Here is a 23,522-nt window from a genome sequence, read left to right on the forward strand (position 1 = left end):
CACACTCACCACACTCACCACCCTCACCACCACTCACCATGCTCACCACACCCACCACTCACCACTCACCACCCTCACCACACTCACCACACTCACCACGCTCACTACACTCACCACACTCACCATACTCACCACACTCACCACGCTCACCACACTCACCACACTCACCACACTCACCACACTCACCACCCTCACCACGCTCACCACACTCACCACACTCACCACGCTCACTACACTCACCACACTCACCACACTCACCACACTCACCACGCTCACCACACTCACCACACTCACCAAACCCACCACCCCCACCACGCTCACCACACTCACCACCCTCACCACGCCCATCACACCCACCCCACTCACCACACTCACCACACTTACCACACTCACCACACTCACCACACTCACCACACTCACACAAACCACACTCACCACACTCACCACACCCACCACTCACCACGCTCACCACTCACCACACTCACCACACTCACCACTCCTCACCCCACTCACCACGCTCACCCCACTCACCACGCCCACCACACCCACCCCACTCACCACACTCACCACGCTCACTCCACTCACCAAACCCACCACACTCACCACACTCACCACACTCACCACACTCACCCCAGCTCACCACACTCACCACGCCCACCACACCCACCCCAGCTCACCCCACCCACCACACTCACCACACTCCTCACACACACTCACCAAACCCACCCCGCTCACCACACCCACCACACCCACCAAACCCACCCCACTCACCACACTCACCAAGCTCACCCCACTCACCCCACTCACCACGCTCACCCCACTCACCAAACCCACCACACTCACACTCACCACACTCACCACCCCCACCACGCTCACCACTCACCACACTCACCACACTCCTCACACACACTCACCAAACCCACCACGCTCACCCCACTCACCACACCCACCACACCCACCCCACTCACCACTCACCACCACGCCCACCACTCACCGCAGAGCGGCTGTGTAGCCCTTGGCGGCGGCCACGTGCAGGGCCGTCCCTCCCGAGTGAGGGTCTGGCACGTCCCGGACGACGCCGCTACGGAGCCACTGGTGTGCATCACGCACGATGGCTTGCTCCTCCGCCTGGCGGGAAGACTCCACGTCCACTCCTGCGGGCGGGCGGGCGGGCGGGCGGGCGGGGAGAGATTCATAATAGCGGTGCAGGGTGTCTGTGTGTGACTGTGTGTAAGTGTCAGTGTGTCTGTGTGTGTAAGTGTGTGTGTGTGTGTAAGTGTCTGTGTGTCTGTGTGTGTCAGTGTGTGTGTGTGTGACTGTGTGTGTAAGTGTGTCAGTGTGTCAGTGTGTGTGTGTGTCTGTGTGTGTGTCTGTGTGTGTAAGTGTGTGACTGTGTCAGTGTGTCTGTGTGTGTGTGTCTGTGTGTGTGTCTGTGTGTGTGTGTAAGTGTGTGTGTGTGAGTGTCTGTGTGTGTGTGTGTAAGTGTGTGTGTGTCAGTGTGTGTAAGTGTGTAAGTGTCAGTGTGTCTGTGTGTGTGTGTAAGTGTCTGTGTGTCAGTGTGTGTAAGTGTGTGTCTGTGTGACTGTGTGTCAGTGTGTGTGTGTGTGTGTGACTGTGTGTGTGTGTAAGTGTCTGTGTGTCAGTGTGTGTGTGACTGTGTGTGTGTCAGTGTGTGTGTGTGTAAGTGTGTGTGTGTGTCTGTGTGTGTGTGTCAGTGTGTGTGTGTCAGTGTGTGTGTGTGTGTCAGTGTGTGTGTCAGTGTGTCAGTGTGTGTGTGTCAGTGTGTGTGTGTGTGTGTCAGTGTGTGTGTGTCAGTGTGTGTGTGTGTGTGTCAGTGTCTGTGTGTGTGTCAGTGTGTGTGTGTCTGTGTGTGTGTCAGTGTGTGTGTGACTGTGTGTGTGTGTCTGTGTGTGTGTCAGTGTGTGTGTGTCTGTGTGTAAGTGTGTCTGTGTGTAAGTGTGTAAGTGTCTGTGTGTGTGTCAGTGTGTGTGTCTGTGTGTGTGTCTGTGTGTGTGTGACTGTGTGTGTGTAAGTGTGTGTCAGTGTGTGTGTCTGTGACTGTGTGTAAGTGTGTGACTGTGTGTCTGTGTGTCTGTGTGTGTGTCTGTGTGTGTGTCTGTGTGTGTGTGTGTAAGTGTGTGTGTCTGTGTGAGTGTGTAAGTGTCTGTGTGTGTGTGTGTCTGTGTGTGTGACTGTGTGTCAGTGTGTGTGTGTGTGACTGTGTGTCAGTGTGTGTGTGTGTCAGTGTCTGTGTGTGTGTCAGTGTGTGTGTGTCTGTGTGTGTGACTGTGTGTCAGTGTGTGTGTGTGTGTAAGTGTGTCAGTGTGTGTAAGTGTGTGTAAGTGTGTGACTGTGTGTCTGTGTGTGTGTATGTGTGTGTGCGTGTGTGTGCGTGTCTGTGTGTGTGACTGTGTGTGTGTCTGTGTGTGTGTCTGTGTGTCTGTGTGTCTGTGTGTGTGTGTGTCAGTGTGTCTGTGTGTGTGTCTGTGTGTGTGGGGAGCGGTAGTGTAGTGGTTAGCGCTACGCTGCGCTATGAACCTGGCGACCCGGGTTCGATTCCCGCTCATGGCCAACACCGGTGACGATTATCTGAACCGGTCCCGGGCCTCCCCTAGGTCGACTCGGCCTCAAATGAGTACCTGGTGCAGTGTGTGTAAACATCGCCACTGGGGAGACAAAGGCGATCTTCATAGGTGCTCGCTAACAGCACTTGCCCCTGCAGTCTGTTAGAGGCTACACGGGGGATCTTTGTCTGTGTCTGTGTGTGTCTGTATGTCTATGTCTGTGTGTGTGTCTGTGTGTGTCTGTGTGTGTGTCTGTGTGTGTCTGTGTGTGTGTGTCTGTGTGTGTCTGTGTGTGTGTGTCAGTGTGTGTGTGTGTGTGTCAGTGTGTGTATGTCAGTCTGTGTGTGTGTCTGTGTGTATGTCTGTGTGTGTCTGTCTGTGTGTGTGTCAGTCTGTGTGTGTGTGTGTCTGTGTGTGTGTGTCAGTGTGTGTGTGTGTGTGTCTGTGTGTGTGTGTCAGTGTGTGTGTGTCTGTGTGTGTGTGTGTGTCAGTGTGTGTATGTCAGTGTGTGTGTCTGTGTGTATGTCTGTGTGTGTCTGTCTGTGTGTGTGTCAGTCTGTGTGTGTGTGTGTCTGTGTGTGTGTGTCAGTGTGTGTATGTCTGTGTGTGTGTGTCAGTCTGTGTGTGTCTGTGTGTGTGTGTCTGTGTGTGTCTGTGTGTGTGTGTCAGTGTGTATGTCTGTGTGTGTGTGTCTGTGTGTGTCTGTGTGTGTGTGTGTCTGTGTGTGTCTGTGTGTGTGTGTCTGTGTGTATGTGTGTGTGTCAGTGTGTGTGTGTGTGTGTCTGTGTGTGTCAGTGTGTGTGTGTGTCTGTGTGTGTCTGTGTGTCTGTGTGTGTGTGTGTGTGTCAGTGTATGTCTGTGTGTGTATGTCTGTGTGTGTGTCTGTGTGTGTGTGTCAGTGTGTGTGTGTCTATGTCAGTCTGTGTGTGTGTCTGTGTGTGTGTGTGTCAGTGTGTATCTGTGTCTCTGTGTCTGTGTGTGTGAGGTGCATCTCCACCCCAATGTCTAACCCCCCCCACCGCCCAACCCCCCAACCCCCCAACCCCCCACCCCCCACCCCGCCCCGCCCCCTCCCCCGCGCGTGCCCCCACCCCGCCTCTGGATCTCGCGCCGCAGGAGGCCGCCCACGGCGTCGCCGCTCTCCGCCAGGTCCGCGGGGATTTTCCCCTCGGAGTTCACAGCCGCCAGGTCAGCCCCGTGGACAAGCAGCAGCCTGGGGTCACGTGGTGGGCGGGACACGCTTGTCAATACGATAGCGCGCATAGACACGTAGCACACAATATCGTAGCGCGCATGGACACGTAGCATACGATATCGTAGCGCGCATAGACACGTAGTATACAATATCGTAGCGCGCATAGACACGTAGTATACAATATCATAGCGCGCATAGACACGTAGCATACAATATCGTAGCGCGCATAGACACGTAGCATACGATATCGTAGCGCGCATAGACACGTAGCACACAATATCGTAGCGCGCATGGACACGTAGCATACGATATCATAGCGCGCATAGACACGTAGTATACAATATGATAGCGCACATAGACACGTAGTATACAATATCATAGCAAACAGCCACGTAGCATACAATAAGATAGCACACAGACACAGAATACAATATGATAGCACACATAGAAACATAGTATACAATATGATAGCACACATAGACACATAGAATACAATATGATAGCACGCATAGACACATAGAATACAATATGATAGTGCACATAGACACATAGTATACAATGATAGCACACATAGACACATAGTATACAATATCATAGCACACATAGACACATAGTATACAATATGATAGCACACATAGACACATAGTATACAATATGATAGCACGCATAGACACATAGTATACAATATCATAGCGCGCATAGACACATAGTATACAATATGATAGCACGCATAGATACATAGTATACAATATGATAGCGCGCATAGATACATAGTATACAATATGATAGCACACATAGACACAAAGTACACAATATCATAGCGCGCATAGACACGTAGTATACAATATCATAGCACGCATAGACACGTAGCACACAATATCATAGCGCGCATAGACACATTGTATACAATATGATAGCACGCATAGACACATAGTATACAATATGATAGCACGCATAGACACATAGTACACAATATCATAGCGCGCATAGACACGTAGCATACAATATCATAGCGCGCATAGACACATAGTATACAATATGATAGCACGCATAGACACATAGTACACAATATCATAGCGCGCATAGACACGTAGCACACAATATCATAGCGCGCATAGACACGTAGTACACAATATCGTAGCGCGCATAGACACATATTATATAATATGATAGCGCGCATAGATACATAGTATACAATATGATAGCACGCATAGATACATAGTATACAATATGATAGCGCGCATAGATACATAGTATACAATATGATAGCACGCATAGATACATAGTATACAATATGATAGCACGCATTGACACGTAGTATACAATATGATAGCACACATAGACATAGTATACAATGATAGTAAACATAGACACATAGTATACAATATGATAGCACGCATAGATACATAGTATACAATATGATAGCACGCATTGACACGTAGTATACAATATCATAGCGCGCATAGACACGTAGCACACAATATCGTAGCGCGCATAGACACATATTATATAATATGATAGCGCGCATAGATACATAGTATACAATATGATAGCACGCATAGATACATAGTATACAATATGATAGCGCGCATAGATACATAGTATACAATATGATAGCACGCATAGATACATAGTATACAATATGATAGCACGCATTGACACGTAGTATACAATATGATAGCACACATAGACATAGTATACAATGATAGTAAACATAGACACATAGTATACAATATGATAGCACGCATAGATACATAGTATACAATATGATAGCACGCATTGACACGTAGTATACAATATGATAGCACACATAGACATAGTATACAATGATAGTAAACATAGACACATAGTATACAATATCATAGCACACATAGACACATAGTATACAATATGATAGTAAACATAGACACATAGTATACAATATCATAGCACTCATAGACACATAGTATACAATATGATAGCACGCATAGACTCATAGTATACAATATGATAGCACGCATAGACACAGTATACAATATGATAGCACTCATAGACACATAGTATACAATATCATAGCACGCATAGACACATAGTATACAATATGATAGCACGCATAGACACATAGTACACAATATCATAGCGCGCATAGACACAGTATACAATATGATAGCGCGCATAGATACATAGTATACAATATGATAGCGCACATAGACAGATAGTATACAATATCATAGCACGCAGACACGTAGTATACAATATCATAGTGCACATAGACACGTATTATACTTCTATTTAAAGCTTTCGTGACTGCAATGATTCATCTTCTTTGGTTCTTTCGGTAAAGTCACGTAGACGTGACTTTACCGAATGAACCAAAGAAGACGTATTATACTATATCATAGCACGCATAGACTCATAGTATACAATATGATAGCACGCATAGACACAGTATACAATATGATAGCACTCATAGACACATAGTATACAATATCATAGCACGCATAGACACATAGTATACAATATGATAGCACGCATAGACACATAGTATACAATATGATAGCACACATAGACAGATAGTATACAATATCATAGCACGCAGACACGTAGTATACAATATCATAGTGCACATAGACACGTATTATACTATATCATAGCAGGCATAGACACGTAGTATACTATATATTAGCACGCATAGACACGTAGTATACTATATCATAGTGCACATAGATACATGGTATACAATATGATAGCGCACATAGACACATAGTATACAATATGATAGCACGCATAGACACATAGTATACAATATGATAGCACGCATAGACACATAGTATACAATATGATAGCACGCATAGACACATAGTATACAATATCATAGCACTCATAGACACATAGTATACAATATCATAGCACTCATAGACACATAGTATACAATATCATAGCACTCATAGACACATAGTATACAATATGATAGCGCACATAGACACGTAGTATACAATATCATAGCAAACAGACACGTAGCATACAATATGATAGCACACATAGACACATAGAATACAATATGATAGCACACATAGAAACATAGTATACAATATGATAGCACACATAGACACATAGAATACAATATGATAGCACACATAGAAACATAGTATACAATATGATAGTAAACATAGACACGTAGTATACAATGATAGCACACATACACATATAATACAATATCATAGCACGCATAGACACATTGTATACAATATGATAGCACGCATAGACACAGTATACAATATGATAGCACTCATAGACACATAGTATACAATATCATAGCACGCATAGACACATAGTATACAATATGATAGCACGCATAGACACATATTATATAATATGATAGCGCGCATAGATACATAGTATACAATATGATAGCACGCATAGATACATAGTATACAATATGATAGCGCGCATAGATACATAGTATACAATATGATAGCACGCATAGATACATAGTATACAATATGATAGCACGCATTGACACGTAGTATACAATATGATAGCACACATAGACATAGTATACAATGATAGTAAACATAGACACATAGTATACAATATCATAGCACACATAGACACATAGTATACAATATGATAGTAAACATAGACACATAGTATACAATATCATAGCACGCATAGACACATAGTATACAATATGATAGCACGCATAGACTCATAGTATACAATATGATAGCACGCATAGACACAGTATACAATATGATAGCACTCATAGACACATAGTATACAATATCATAGCACGCATAGACACATAGTATACAATATGATAGCACGCATAGACACATAGTACACAATATCATAGCGCGCATAGACACAGTATACAATATGATAGCGCGCATAGATACATAGTATACAATATGATAGCGCACATAGACAGATAGTATACAATATCATAGCACGCAGACACGTAGTATACAATATCATAGTGCACATAGACACGTATTATACTTCTATTTAAAGCTTTCGTGACTGCAATGATTCATCTTCTTTGGTTCTTTCGGTAAAGTCACGTAGACGTGACTTTACCGAAAGAACCAAAGAAGACGTATTATACTATATCATAGCACGCATAGACTCATAGTATACAATATGATAGCACGCATAGACACAGTATACAATATGATAGCACTCATAGACACATAGTATACAATATCATAGCACGCATAGACACATAGTATACAATATGATAGCACGCATAGACACATAGTATACAATATGATAGCACACATAGACAGATAGTATACAATATCATAGCACGCAGACACGTAGTATACAATATCATAGTGCACATAGACACGTATTATACTATATCATAGCACGCATAGACACGTAGTATACTATATATTAGCACGCATAGACACGTAGTATACTATATCATAGTGCACATAGATACATGGTATACAATATGATAGCGCACATAGACACATAGTATGCAATATGATAGCACGCATAGACACATAGTATACAATATGATAGCACGCATAGACACATAGTATACAATATGATAGCACGCATAGACACATAGTATACAATATCATAGCACTCATAGACACATAGTATACAATATCATAGCACTCATAGACACATAGTATACAATATCATAGCACTCATAGACACATAGTATACAATATGATAGCGCACATAGACACGTAGTATACAATATCATAGCAAACAGACACGTAGCATACAATATGATAGCACACATAGACACATAGAATACAATATGATAGCACACATAGAAACATAGTATACAATATGATAGCACACATAGACACATAGAATACAATATGATAGCACACATAGAAACATAGTATACAATATGATAGTAAACATAGACACGTAGTATACAATGATAGCACACATAGACACATATAATACAATATCATAGCACGCATAGACACATTGTATACAATATGATAGCACGCATAGACACATAGTATACAATATGATAGCACGCATAGATACATAGTATACAATATGATAGCGCGCATAGACACATAGCATACAATATGATAGCACAGATAGACACATAGTATACAATACGATAGCGCACATAGACACATAGAATACAATATTATAGCACACAGACACATAGTATACAATATGATAGCACAGATAGACACATAGTACACAATATCATAGCACGCATAGACACATAGCATACAATATGATAGCGCACAGACACATAGAATACAATATGATAGCACGCATAAACACATAGTATACAATATCATAGCACACATAGACACATAGTACACAATATCATAGCACACAGACACATAGTATACAATATCATAGCACACATAGACACATAGTACACAATATCATAGCACACAGACACATAGTATACAATATGATAGCACAGATAGACACATAGTACACAATATCATAGCACGCATAGACACATAGTATACAATATGATAGCACGCATAGACACATAGTATACAATATGATAGCACACTTAGATACATAGTATACAATATGATAGCACGCATAGACACATAGTATACAATATGATAGCACTCATAGACACATAGTATACAATATGATAGTAAACATAGACCCAAAGTATGAAATATGGTTGTGATGTTGATGGCGGTGATGTTGATGGTGATGATGTTGGTGATTACGGTGGTGATGTTAGTGATCACGGTGGTGATGGTGATGTTGATGATGTTTATGGTGGTGGTGATGGTGGTGGTGATGGTGATGGTGTTGGTGATGATGGCGGTGATGGTGGTGATGGTGGCAGTGATGTTGATGGTGGTGGTGATGATGATGTTGATGATGTTGATGGTGGTGGTGATGGTGGTAGTGATGGTGGTGGTAAAGGTGGTGATGTTGATGATGTTGATGGTGGTGATGGTGGTGGTGATGATGATGTTGATGATGGTGGTGATGTTGATGGTGATGTTGATGGTGGTGATGTTGATGATGTTGATGGTGGTGATGTTGACAGTGGTGGTGATGTTGATGATGATGTTGATGGCGGTGATGGTGGTCATGTTGATGGTGGTGATGTTGATGGTGGTGATGTTGATGGTGGTGATGTTGATGGTGGTGATGTTGATGGTGGTGATCTTGATGGTGATGATGTTGATGGTGGTGATGATGGTGATGTTGATGGTGACGTTGGTGGTGATGTTGATGATGTTGATGGTGGTGATTTGATGGTGACGTTGATGGTGGTGATGTTGATGATGTTTATGATGTTGATGGTGGTGGTGATGTTGATGATGGTGATGTTGATGATGTTGGTGATGTTGATGATGTTGATGGTGTTGATGGTGTTGATGGTGGTGTTGTTGATGGTGTTGATGGTGATGTTGATGATGTTTATGATGTTGATGGTGGTGGTGGTCATGTTGATGGCGGTGATGTTGATGATGTTGGTGATGTTGATGGTGGTGATGGTGGTGATGTTGATGGTGGTGATGGTGGTGATGTTGATGATGTTGATGATGTTGAAGATGTTGATGGTGGTGATGTTGATGGTGGTGGTGATGTTGATGATGTTGATGATGTTGATGGTGGTGATGATGGTGATGTTGATGGTGGTGATGTTGATGATGTTGATTATGTTGATGGTGGTGGTGATGTTGATGATGTTGATGTTGATGATGTTGATGGTGGTGATGATGTTGATGATGTTGATGGTGGTGATGTTGATGATGTTGATGTTGATGATGGTGGTGGTGTTGATGATGTTGATGTTGATGATGTTGATGATGTTGATGGCGGTGGTGATGTTGATGATGTTGATGATGTTGATGGCGGTGGTGATGTTGATGATGTTGATGGTGGTGGTGATGTTGATGATGTTGATGTTGATGATGGTGGTGGTGTTGATGATGTTCATGATGTTGATGATGTTGATGATGGTGATGTTTATGATGTTGATGATGGTGGTGATGTTGATGGTGATGATGATGTTGATGGTGGTGATGTTGATGATGGTGATGATGATGATGTTGATGATGTTGATGGCGGTGATGTTGATGATGTTGATGATGTTGATGGTGGTGATGACGTTGATGATGTTGATGGTGGTGATGGTGTTGATGGTGGTGATGACGTTGATGATGTTGATGGTGGTGATGTTGATGGCGGTGATGTTGATGATGTTGATGATGTTGATGGTGTTGATGGCGGTGATGTTGATGATGTTGATGATGTTGATGGTGTTGATGTTGATGATGTTAATGATGTTGATGATGTTGATGGTGGTGATGATGTTTATGATGTTGATGGTGGTGGTGGTGATGATGTTGATGATGCTGATGATGGTGGTGATGTTGATGATGTTGATGATGTTGATGTTGGTGATGTTGATGATGTTGATGATGTTGATGGTGGTGATGATGTTGATGATGTTTATGATGTTGATGATGTTGATGATGTTGATGGTGGAGATGTTGATGTTGATGATGTTGGTGATGTTGATGATGTTGATGATGTTGATGATGGTGATGATGTTGATGATGTTGATGGTGGTGATGATGTTGATGATGTTGATGATATTTATGATGTTGATGTTGGTGATGTTGATGATGGTGATGATGTTGATGGCGGTGATGATGTTGATGATGGTGATGATGTTGATGATGTTGATGGTGATGATGTTGATGATGTTGATGTTGGTGATGTTGATGATGTTGATGGTGTTGATGGCGGTGATGTTGATGATGTTGATGACGTTGATGATGTTGATGATGATGTTGATGTTGATGATGTTGATGGTGGTGATGTTGATGATGTTGATGATGATGATAATGTTGATGATGTTGATGGTGGTGATGTTGATGATGATGATGTTGATGATGTTGATGATGTTGATGGTGTTGATGTTGATGATGTTGATGATGTTGATGGTGTTGATGGCAGTGATGTTGATGATGTTGATGATGTTGATGGTGGTGATGTTGATGATGATGATGGTGATGATGTTGGTGTTGATGATGTTGATGATGTTGATGTTGGTGATGTTGATGATGTTGATGATGATGTTGATGATGATGTTGATGTTGATGATGATGTTGATGATGATGTTGATGATGTTGATGTTGATGATGTTGATGGTGTTGATGATGTTGATGTTGATGATGATGATGATGTTGATGATGATGTTGATGATGTTGATGTTGATGATGATGTTGATGTTGATGATGATGTTGATGATGTTGATGGGGTTGATGGTGTTGTTGATGTTGATGGTGTTGGTGTTGTTGATGTTGATGATGTTGATGTTGATGATGATGTTGATGTTGGTGATGTTGGTGGTGTTGATGTTGATGATGTTGATGTTGGTGATGATGATGTTGATGTTGGTGATGTTGATGTTGATGATGATGTTGATGTTGGTGATGTTGATGATGATGTTGATGTTGATGATGTTGATGGTGTTGATGGTGGCGGTGATGATGTTGATGATGATGATGTTGATGGGGTTGATGGTGGCGGTGATGATGTTGATGATGATGTTGATGATGATGTTGATGGTGATGATGTTGGTGATGTTGATGGGGTTGATGATGTTGATGTTGGTGATGTTGATGGGGTTGATGTTGATATTGATGATGTTGATGATGATGATGATGATGTTGATGGTGATGATGTTGGTGATGTTGATGGGGTTGATGATGTTGATGTTGGTGATGTTGATGGGGTTGATGTTGATATTGATGATGTTGATGATGATGATGTTGATGATGATGTTGATGGTGATGTTGATGTTGGTGATGTTGATGGGGTTGATGGTGTTGTTGATGTTGATGGTGTTGGTGTTGTTGATGTTGATGATGTTGATGTTGATGATGATGTTGATGTTGGTGATGTTGGTGGTGTTGATGTTGATGATGTTGATGTTGGTGATGATGATGTTGATGTTGGTGATGTTGATGTTGATGATGATGTTGATGTTGGTGATGTTGATGTTGATGATGATGTTGATGTTGATGATGTTGATGGTGTTGATGGTGGCGGTGATGATGTTGATGATGATGATGTTGATGATGATGTTGATGGTGATGATGTTGGTGATGTTGATGGGGTTGATGATGTTGATGATGTTGATGTTGGTGGTGTTGATGGGGTTGATGTTGATGATGATGTTGGTGATGTTGATGATGATGTTGATGATGATGTTGATGTTGGTGATGTTGATGGGGTTGGTGTTGATATTGATGATGTTGATGATGATGATGTTGATGATGATGGAGTTGATGATGATGTTGATGTTGGTGATGTTGATGGGGTTGGTGTCTCACTGTGCGATGGGCAGGCTGCCGCAGGAAGCAGCGATGTGCAACGCCGTCCAGCCCTCATTGTCGGCCAGGTTGACATCGGCGCCGCTATCCAGCAGTAGAGAAACCATGGACTCATTCTCGTCTATACACGTCTGGAGACACGGAGACACGGAGACACACGGAGACACAGAGACACAGAGACACGGAGACACGGAGACACAGAGACACACACAGTGACTAGAGACTCATTCTCGTCTATACACGTCTGGAGACACGGAGACACACGGAGACACGGAGACACAGACACACAGAGACACACACAGTGACTAGAGACTCATTCTCGTCTATACACGTCTGGGAGACACAGAGACACAGACACACACGGAGACACAGAGACACAGAGACACGGAGACACGGAGACACACACAGTGACTAGAGACTCATTCTCGTCTATACACGTCTGGGAGACACAGAGACACGGAGACACAGAGACACACAGAGACACAGAGACACACACAGTGACTAGAGACTCATTCTCGTCTATACACGTCTGGGAGACACAGAGACACAGACACACACGGAGACACAGAGACACAGAGACACGGAGACACGGAGACACACACAGTGACTAGAGACTCATTCTCGTCTATACACGTCTGGAGACACGGAGACACAGAGACACAGAGACACGGAGACACAGAGACACACACAGTGACTAGAGACTCATTCTCGTCTATACACGTCTGGGGAGACACGGAGACACAGAGACACACAGAGACACACGGAGACACAGAGACACGGAGACATACACACAGTGACTAGAGACTCATTCTCGTCTATACACGTCTGGGGAGAGACAGAGACACGGAGACACAGAGACACAGAGACACGGAGACACGGAGACACACACAGTGACTAGAGAATCAGTCTCGTCTATACACGTCTGGGGAGACACACGGAGACACAGAGACACAGAGACACAGAGACACGGAGACACACACAGTGTCTAGAGACTCATTCTCGTCTATACACGTCTGGGAGACACACGGAGACACAGACACAGAGACACAGAGACACGGAGACACACACAGTGACTAGAGACTCATTCTCGTCTATGCACGTCTGGGAGACACGGAGACACAGAGACACGGAGACACGGAGACACACACAGTGACTAGAGACTCATTCTCGTCTATACACGTCTGGGAGACACGGAGACACGGAGACACAGAGACACACACAGTGACTAGAGACTCATTCTCGTCTATACACGTCTGGGAGACACGGAGACACAGAGACACGGAGACACGGAGACACACACAGTGTCTAGAGACTCATTCTCGTCTATACACGTCTGGGGAGACACACGGAGACACAGAGACACAGAGACACACACAGTGACTAGAGACTCAGTCTCGTCTATACACGTCTGGGAGACACAGAGACACGGAGACACGGAGACACACACAGTGACTAGAGACTCATTCTAGTCTATACACGTCTGGGAGACACGGAGACACGGAGACACGGAGACATACACACAGTGACTAGAGACTCATTCTCGTCTATACACGTCTGGGAGACACGGAGACACGGAGACACAGAGACACAGACACACGGAGACACAGAGACACGGAGACACACACAGTGACTAGAGACTCATTCTCGTCTATACACGTCTGGGAGACACGGAGACACAGACACACAGAGACACAGAGACACGGAGACACACACAGTGACTAGAGACTCAGTCTCGTCTATACACGTCTGGGGAGAGACAGAGACACGGAGACACACGGAGACACAGAGACACACACACAGTGACTAGAGACTCATTCTCGTCTATACACGTCTGGGAGACACAGAGACACACAGAGACACACGGAGACACAGAGACACGGAGACACACACAGTGACTAGAGACTCAGTCTCGTCTATACACGTCTGGGAGACACACGGAGACACAGACACAGAGACACAGAGACACGGAGACACACACACAGTGACTAGAGACTCATTCTCGTCTATACACGTCTGGGAGACACGGAGACACAGAGACACGGAGACATACACAGTGACTAGAGACTCAGTCTCGTCTATACACGTCTGGGAGACACACGGAGACACAGACACAGAGACACAGAGACACGGAGACACACACACAGTGACTAGAGACTCATTCTCGTCTATACACGTCTGGGAGACACGGAGACACGGAGACACGGAGACACAGAGACACAGAGACACGGAGACACAGAGACACGGACACACACACAGTGACTAGAGACTCATTCTCATCTATACACGTCTGGGAGACACGGAGACACAGAGACACAGAGACACACACAGTGACTAGAGACTCATTCTCGTCTATACACGTCTGGGAGACACGGAGACACAGAGACACGGAGACACGGAGACACACACAGTGTCTAGAGACTCATTCTCGTCTATACACGTCTGGGGAGACACACGGAGACACAGAGACACAGAGACACACACAGTGACTAGAGACTCAGTCTCGTCTATACACGTCTGGGAGACACAGAGACACGGAGACACGGAGACACGGAGACACACACAGTGACTAGAGACTCATTCTAGTCTATACACGTCTGGGAGACACGGAGACACGGAGACACGGAGACATACACACAGTGACTAGAGACTCATTCTCGTCTATACACGTCTGGGAGACACGGAGACACGGAGACACAGAGACACAGACACACGGAGACACAGAGACACGGAGACACACACAGTGACTAGAGACTCATTCTCGTCTATACACGTCTGGGAGACACGGAGACACAGACACACAGAGACACAGAGACACGGAGACACACACAGTGACTAGAGACTCAGTCTCGTCTATACACGTCTGGGGAGAGACAGAGACACGGAGACACACGGAGACACAGAGACACAGAGACACACACACAGTGACTAGAGACTCATTCTCGTCTATACACGTCTGGGAGACACAGAGACACACAGAGACACACGGAGACACAGAGACACGGAGACACACACAGTGACTAGAGACTCAGTCTCGTCTATACACGTCTGGGAGACACACGGAGACACAGACACAGAGACACAGAGACACGGAGACACACACACAGTGACTAGAGACTCATTCTCGTCTATACACGTCTGGGAGACACGGAGACACAGAGACACGGAGACATACACAGTGACTAGAGACTCAGTCTCGTCTATACACGTCTGGGAGACACACGGAGACACAGACACAGAGACACAGAGACACGGAGACACACACACAGTGACTAGAGACTCATTCTCGTCTATACACGTCTGGGAGACACGGAGACATGGAGACACGGAGACACGGAGAAACAGAGACACAGAGACACGGAGACACAGAGACACGGAGACACACACAGTGACTAGAGACTCATTCTCGTCTATACACGTCTGGGAGACACGGAGACACGGAGACACAGAGACACGGAGACACGGAGACACAGAGACACGGAGACACACAGTGACTAGAGACTCATTCTCGTCTATACACGTCTGGGAGACACGGAGACACAGAGACACAGAGACACACAGTGACTAGACTCATTCTCGTCTATACACGTCTGGGGAGAGACAGAGACACAGAGACACGGAGACACGGAGACACAGAGACACGGAGACACAGAGACACCGAGACACAGAGACACGGAGACACGGAGACACACACAGTGACTAGAGACTCAGTCTCGTCTATACACGTCTGGGAGACACAGAGACACGGAGACACAGAGACACAGAGACACACACAGTGACTAGAGACTCAGTCTCGTCTATACACGTCTGGGAGACACAGAGACACGGAGACACACGGAGACACAGAGACACGGAGACACGGAGACACACACAGTGACTAGAGACTCATTCTCGTCTATACACGTCTGGGGAGACACGGAGACACGGAGACACAGAGACACGGAGACACACACAGTGACTAGAGACTCATTCTCGTCTATACACGTCTGGGAGACACGGAGACACAGAGACACAGAGACACGGAGACACACACAGTGACTAGAGACTCATTCTCGTCTATACACGTCTGGGGAGACACAGAGACACGGAGACACAGAGACACAGAGACACGGAGACACACACAGTGACTAGAGACTCATTCTCGTCTATACATGTCTGGGAGACACAGAGACACGGAGACACACAGAGACACAGAGACACAGAGACACGGAGACATACACAGTGACTAGAGACTCATTCTCGTCTATACACGTCTGGGGAGACACAGAGACACGGAGACACAGAGACACGGAGACACACACAGTGACTAGAGACTCAGTCTCGTCTATACACATCTGGGGAGACACAGAGACACGGAGACACGGAGACACAGAGACACGGAGACACACACACAGTGACTAGAGACTCAGTCTCGTCTATACACGTCTGGGGAGACACAGAGACACAGAGACACACGGAGACACAGAGACACAGAGACACACACAGTGACTAGAGACTCATTCTCGTCTATACACGTCTGGGAGACACGGAGACACGGAGACACAGAGACACATAGACACGGAGACATACACACAGTGACTAGAGACTCATTCTCGTCTATACATGTCTGGGAGACACAGAGACACGGAGACACAGAGACACGGAGACACACACAGTGACTAGAGACTCAGTCTCGTCTATACATGTCTGGGAGACACAGAGACACGGAGACACAGAGACACGGAGACACACAGTGACCACAGCAGCAATCACCACCCCTGATTGGCAGTCGAGCAACACACAGGGACAGCTACCACTGGGGTGCCCCCTAGGCTACAGACACACAGCCACAGACACATACAGAGACAGCTGTCACTGGGGGTGTCCCCTAGGCTACAGACACACACAGAGACAGCTGTCACTGGGGGTGTCCCCTAGGCTACAGACACACACAGAGACAGCTGTCACTGGGGGTGTCCCCTAGGCTACAGACTCACACAGAGACAGCTGCCACTGGGGGTGTCCCCTAGACTACAGACTCACACAGAGACAGCTGCCACTGGGGGTGTCCCCTAGACTACAGACACACACAGAGACAGCTGCCACTGGGGGTGTCCCCTAGGCTACAGACACACACAGATACAGCTGCCACTGGGGGTGTCCCCTAGGCTACAGACACACACAGAGACAGCTGTCACTGGGGGTGTCCCCTAGGCTACAGACTCACACAGAGACAGCTGCCACTGGGGGTGTCCCCTAGGCTACAGACACACACAGAGACAGCTGTCACTGGGGGTACCCCCTAGGCTAGACACAGACAGAGACAGCTGTCACTGGGAGTGTCCCCTAGGCTACAGACTCACACAGGGACAGCTGCCACTGGGGGTGTCCCCTAGGCTACAGACACACACAGAGACAGCTGTCACTGGGGGTGTCCCCTAGGCTACAGACACACACAGCTACAGACACACACAGAGACAGCTGTCACTAGGGGTGTTCCCTAGGCTACAGACCCACACAGACACAGACACACACAGAGACAGCTGCCACTGGGGGTGTCCCCTAGGCTACAGACCCACACAGACACAGACACACACAGAGACAGCTGCCACTGGGGGTGCCCCCTAGGCTACAGACTCACACAGGGACAGCTGCCACTGGGGGTGTCCCCAAGGCTACAGACTCACACACAGAGACAGCTGTCACTGGGGGTGCCCCCTAGGCTACAGACACACACAGAGACAGCTGTCACTGGGGGTGTCCCCTAGGCTACAGACTCACACACAGAGACAGCTGTCACTGGGGGTGCCCCCTAGGCTACAGACTCACACACAGAGACAGCTGTCACTGGGGGTGCCCCCTAGGCTACAGACTCACACACAGAGACAGCTGTCACTGGGGGTACCCCCTACGCTACAGACTCACAGAGAGACAGCTGTCACTGGGGGTGCCCCCTAGGCTACAGACACTCACAGAGACAGCTGCCACTGGGGGTACCCCCTAGGCTACAGACACACACAGAGACAGCTGCCACTGGGGGTGTCCCCTAGGCTACAGACACACACAGAGACAGCTGCCACTGGGGGTGTCCCCTAGGCTACAGACACTCACACAGAGACAGCTGTCACTGGGGGTGTCCCCTAGGCTACAGACTCACACAGAGACAGCTGCCACTGGGGGTGCCCCCTAGGCTACAGACCCACACAGAGACAGCTGTCACTGGGGGTGTCCCCTAGGCTACAGACACACACAGAGACAGCTGCCACTGGGCGTGTCCCCTAGGCTACAGACACACACAGAGACAGCTGTCACTGGGGGTGTCCCCTAGGCTACAGACCCACACAGCCACAGACACACACAGAGACAGCTGCCACTGGGGGTGTCCCCTAGGCTACAGAATTCTGGCGATGCTCCATAAGGGATAGAGTTAACTGACGTGAATTGTGTGCGTGTCTGAGTATATATCAATGAATGTCTGTACATACGCACAGGCAAACACTTATAATGAGACTATAAGTGTGTGTGCCTGTGCGTGTACGCGTGTGTACGTGTGCTAGTGTGTACAGGTACGCGTGTGCGTGCACGTGTGTGTGTGTACGCGTGTTTGCACCTATGTGCGCGTGTGTGTAAGCGTGTGCGTGTGGGTGTGTGCATGGGTGTGTGTGTTCGCGTGGGTGTGTGTATGTGTGTCTTTGTATGTGTGTCTTTGTATGTGTGTGTGCGTGTGCATGTATGTGTGCGTGTGTGGGTATGGGTGTGTGTGAGTGTGTGGGTGTGTGTGGGTGTGTATGTGAGTGGGTGTGTATGTGAGTGGGTGTGTATGTGAGTGGGTGTGTATGTGTGTGTGAGTGTGTGGGTGTGATTTGGTAATAGCTGCTCATTCAGAGGAGGAGTTGGAGACGCTGTTGCTGCGACTGGAGCGTGCCACGAAGAGATGGGGCCTTACCATCAGCCCCACCAAAACTAAGCACCTGCCTGGGTATATTGTACCATCGGACAATCCACCCCCACAACTCCCAATCGGTGATGGGGCAGTTGTGGAGAGAGTGGAGAGTTTCCCATACCTGGGCAGTGTGCTTATGACCGGCTCCAGTTTAACAGTCGAGCGGCAATATATTTTCATCGGTTGCGTAATGCTGTGTGGAAGATACCTGGTCTGTCGCTCCGCACTAAGCTTCAGATCTTCTCGGCCACGGTCATTCCCTCCCTTCTCTACTCTTGCGAAACGTGGACCCCCTTAATGGAGCATCTTCGCCGGTTGGAAACATTTAGGCTGGCCTGCCTACGTTCCATCCTGGGTTTCACCAGGCTGGATTGTGTGAGGAGCTCACACATCCTTGAAAGATCTGGGCACGGTCCCATCGGTGAGCTCCTCCGGCGGGCAAGGCTGCGATGGCTGGGTCATGTAGCCCGCATGCCCAGCCACCGCATGCCGAAACAGCTTTTGTTGGGCCGGATCGAGGGGGCTAAACGAGAGCTGCAACGGGCTAGAGAAGAGATGGAGTGATGTGGTACAGGAGGACGTGGAGCTGAGTGGACTTGCCGATGACTGGTACCAGCGGTGTCAAGATCGGCCTCTGTGGAGGAGGCTCGTGAAGGACGCTACTGGGCAGTTGGAGGCAGTCGCCCTCCAACAACAACGGAGGGCAGAGGAGCGACGCTCACAACAACAAGCGGAGCGCCGGGTGGCTAAAGCACAACAGGTTGGCACAGTAGGGGGCACAGGTGGTGCATCAGCCAGTCATCTCAGTCAGTCGACCCGTGGCACCTGGGTCTGCCCCGTGACCTCCTGCCAGCGGGCGTTCGACACTTTACGTGGCCTCAAGGTGCACATGGCCTGGCACAAGCGTCGTGGTGACGTCACCGCCACTTAGTGGCGAATGGCGGTTGTTGTTGTTGTATGAGCGTGTGTGTCGAGGATAAATGGGCGAGGTTTAGGACTGTGACTCATGCAGCTGCAATGGCTGATTTTGGTACGCGGTCAGGACCTCCTGGCTGACAGAGGAGGTGTTCAGAATGGTTGAGAAAAAGCGACAGGCCCAATGTCATCGGCTACAGCATCCAACGTCAGAGAATGAGGAGGCTTACCGCAGCCTTCGCTAAGAGGTTCGGAGAGCCGTGAGGCGCTGCAAGGATGGGTGGTGGTCGCGGGTTGCTGAGGAGATGGAGTCTGCCTCAGTGGCCTGCGATCACAAATCTCTATTTAACTCCATCAAAAAAGTAACCTGCAGCGCCACACCTATTACCATCATTAGAGGAAAAAACGGTGATCCAATCTCCGACCCGCAGGAACAGGTTTGCAGATTTGCTGAGCATTTCTGTGAGGTCCTGGGGGAGGTAAAATCCCTGAGCCAGGAAAACATCGTGGCACAAGGTGAGGATGACCCTGCTGAGGCTGCGGTGCCTCAAATATTGGAAGAAGTCACCCCCTGTGAGTGGTTGCCTGAAGTGCCATCTGCTGAGGAAGTACTGATGGCGATCCAGAGTCTGAGACCAGGAAAGGCAGCGGGCAGAGATGATCCCCCAAGCGAAATGCTGAGGGAGGGTGGCGTTTGTGCACAGACTGCCCTATATGACATCATAACAACAGTCTGGACCACTGGACGGGTTCCGCAGGATTGGAAGGATGCCCTGGTGGTCTCCCTCTTTAAGAAGGGAGACCGCACAGACTGTAACAACTACAGTGGCATCTCATTCCTCAGTGTGCCGGGAAAGGTCCTGGCAAGGATTATTCAACATCGCCTTGCCAGGCACGATGAGGAGAGGCTTGCAAAGCCCCAATGCGGTTTCAGGAAAGGGCGGTCCTGCACAGATGCCATATTTTCTGTCCGTCTGCTACAGCAGAGGTGCAGGGAATTCCAGCAAGACCTACATCTCTGCTTTATTGACCTGGTCAAGGCCTATGATACCATCAGTAGGCCTGGGCTCTGGGTTGTTCTTCGTGCTTTTGGAGTCCCTGACCCTCTGCTCACGATCATTAAGGACCTTCATGATGGTGAGCGGGCCCGGGTAAAACTACGTGGCCGGGAGTCAGAGCCATTCCCTGTACACCTTGTGGTGCGACAGGGATGTCCTCTGGCTCCCACATTATTTAACATCTATTTTGACCACGTAGTTCGTTAAGCCTTCAATAGCTGTACCGGGGGAATCTTCATATGGTACAGATATAATGGGAAGCTGATCGATGCCCGGGTGCGGTCAAGGGATGGCTCCCTATTGCTCAACCACGTTATGTGTGCCGATGATTTGGTAATAGCTGCTCATTCAGAGGAGGAGCTGGAGACGCTGCTGCTGAGACTGGAGCGTGCCACTAAGAGATGGGGCCTTACCATCAGCCCCACCAAAACTAAGCACCTGCCTGGGTATTTTGTACCGGCTCCAGTTTAACAGCAGAGGTCTCACTCCGAATCAGTTGAGCGGCAATATCTTTTCTTCGGTTGCGTAACGCTGTGTGGAAGCTACCTGGTCTGTCGCTCCGCACTAAGCTTCAGGTCTTCCCGGCCACGGTCATTCCCTCCCTTCTCTATGCTTGCGAAACGTAGACCCCCCTAATGGAACATCTTCGCCGGTTGGAAACATTTAGGCTGGCCTGCCTACCATCCATCCTGGGTTTAACCAAGCTGGATTGTGTGAGGAGCTCACAAATCCTTGAGATCTGGGAAAGGTCCCATTGGTGAGCTTTTCCGGCAGGCAAGGCTGCGTTGGCTGGGTCATGTAGCCGGCATGCCCAGCCACCGCATGCCGAAACAGCTTTTGTTCGGCCGGATCAAGGGTGCTAAACGGGCACGGCACGGGCTAGAGAAGAGATGGAGTGATGTGGTACAGGAGGACGTGGAGCTGAGTGGACTTGCCGATGACTGGTACCAGCGGTGTCAAGATCGGCCTCTGTGGAGGAGGCTCGTGAAGGACGCTACTGGGCAGTTGGAGGCAGTCGCCCTCCAACAACAACAGAGGGCGGAGGAGCGACGCTCACAACAACGAGTGGAGCGCCGGGTGGCTAAAGCACAGCAGGTTGGCACAGTAGGGGGCACAGGTGGTGCATCAGCCAGTCATCTCAGTCAGTCGACCCGTGGCACCTGGGTCTGCCCCGTGACCTCCTGCCCGCGGGCGTTCGACACTTCACGTGGCCTCAAGGTGCACATGGCCTGGCACAAGCGTCGTGGTGACGTCACCGCCACTTAGTGGCGAATGGCGGTTGTTGTGTGGGTGTGTGGTGTGTATGAGTGTGTGTGTATGAGTATATGAGTGAATGTGTATGAGTGTGTGTATGAGTGTGTGTGTGTGGGTGTGTGAGTGTGTGTGGGTGTGTATGTGTGTGTGTATGAGTGTGTGTGTGTGGTTGTGTGTATGTGTGTATGTGTGTGTGTGAGTGTGTGAGTGCGTGTGTGTGAGTGTGTGTGAGTGCGTGTGTATGAGTGTGTGTGTGGGTGTTTGAGTGTGTATGTGTGTGTATGAGTGTGCGTGTGGGTGTGTGTGGGTGTGTGTGGT

The 23,522-nt window shown here is 47.7% G+C and overlaps 1 protein-coding gene across 4 annotated transcripts in view; it reads right to left on the reverse strand.

Annotated features, from left to right (window-relative positions):
- Positions 1-23,522, reverse strand: part of LOC116957661 (uncharacterized) — a 99,041-nt gene that overhangs the window by 61,131 nt on the left and 14,388 nt on the right. For all 4 annotated transcript variants that reach the window (XM_076057233.1, XM_076057234.1, XM_076057236.1 and 1 more), the window contains exons 2-4: positions 13,059-13,189; positions 3,656-3,777; positions 995-1,154 (exon numbers count right to left, since the gene is read on the reverse strand). In XM_076057233.1, coding sequence (XP_075913348.1) covers positions 995-1,154; positions 3,656-3,777; positions 13,059-13,189 — 413 coding nt within the window. The remainder of the gene's footprint in view (positions 1-994; positions 1,155-3,655; positions 3,778-13,058; positions 13,190-23,522) is intronic.

This window comes from Petromyzon marinus, chromosome 80 (assembly GCF_048934315.1).
Source record: "Petromyzon marinus isolate PM22_M1 ecotype Great Lakes invasive population chromosome 80, UKy_Petmar_22M1.pri1.0, whole genome shotgun sequence".
NCBI lineage: Eukaryota > Metazoa > Chordata > Hyperoartia > Petromyzontiformes > Petromyzontidae > Petromyzon > Petromyzon marinus.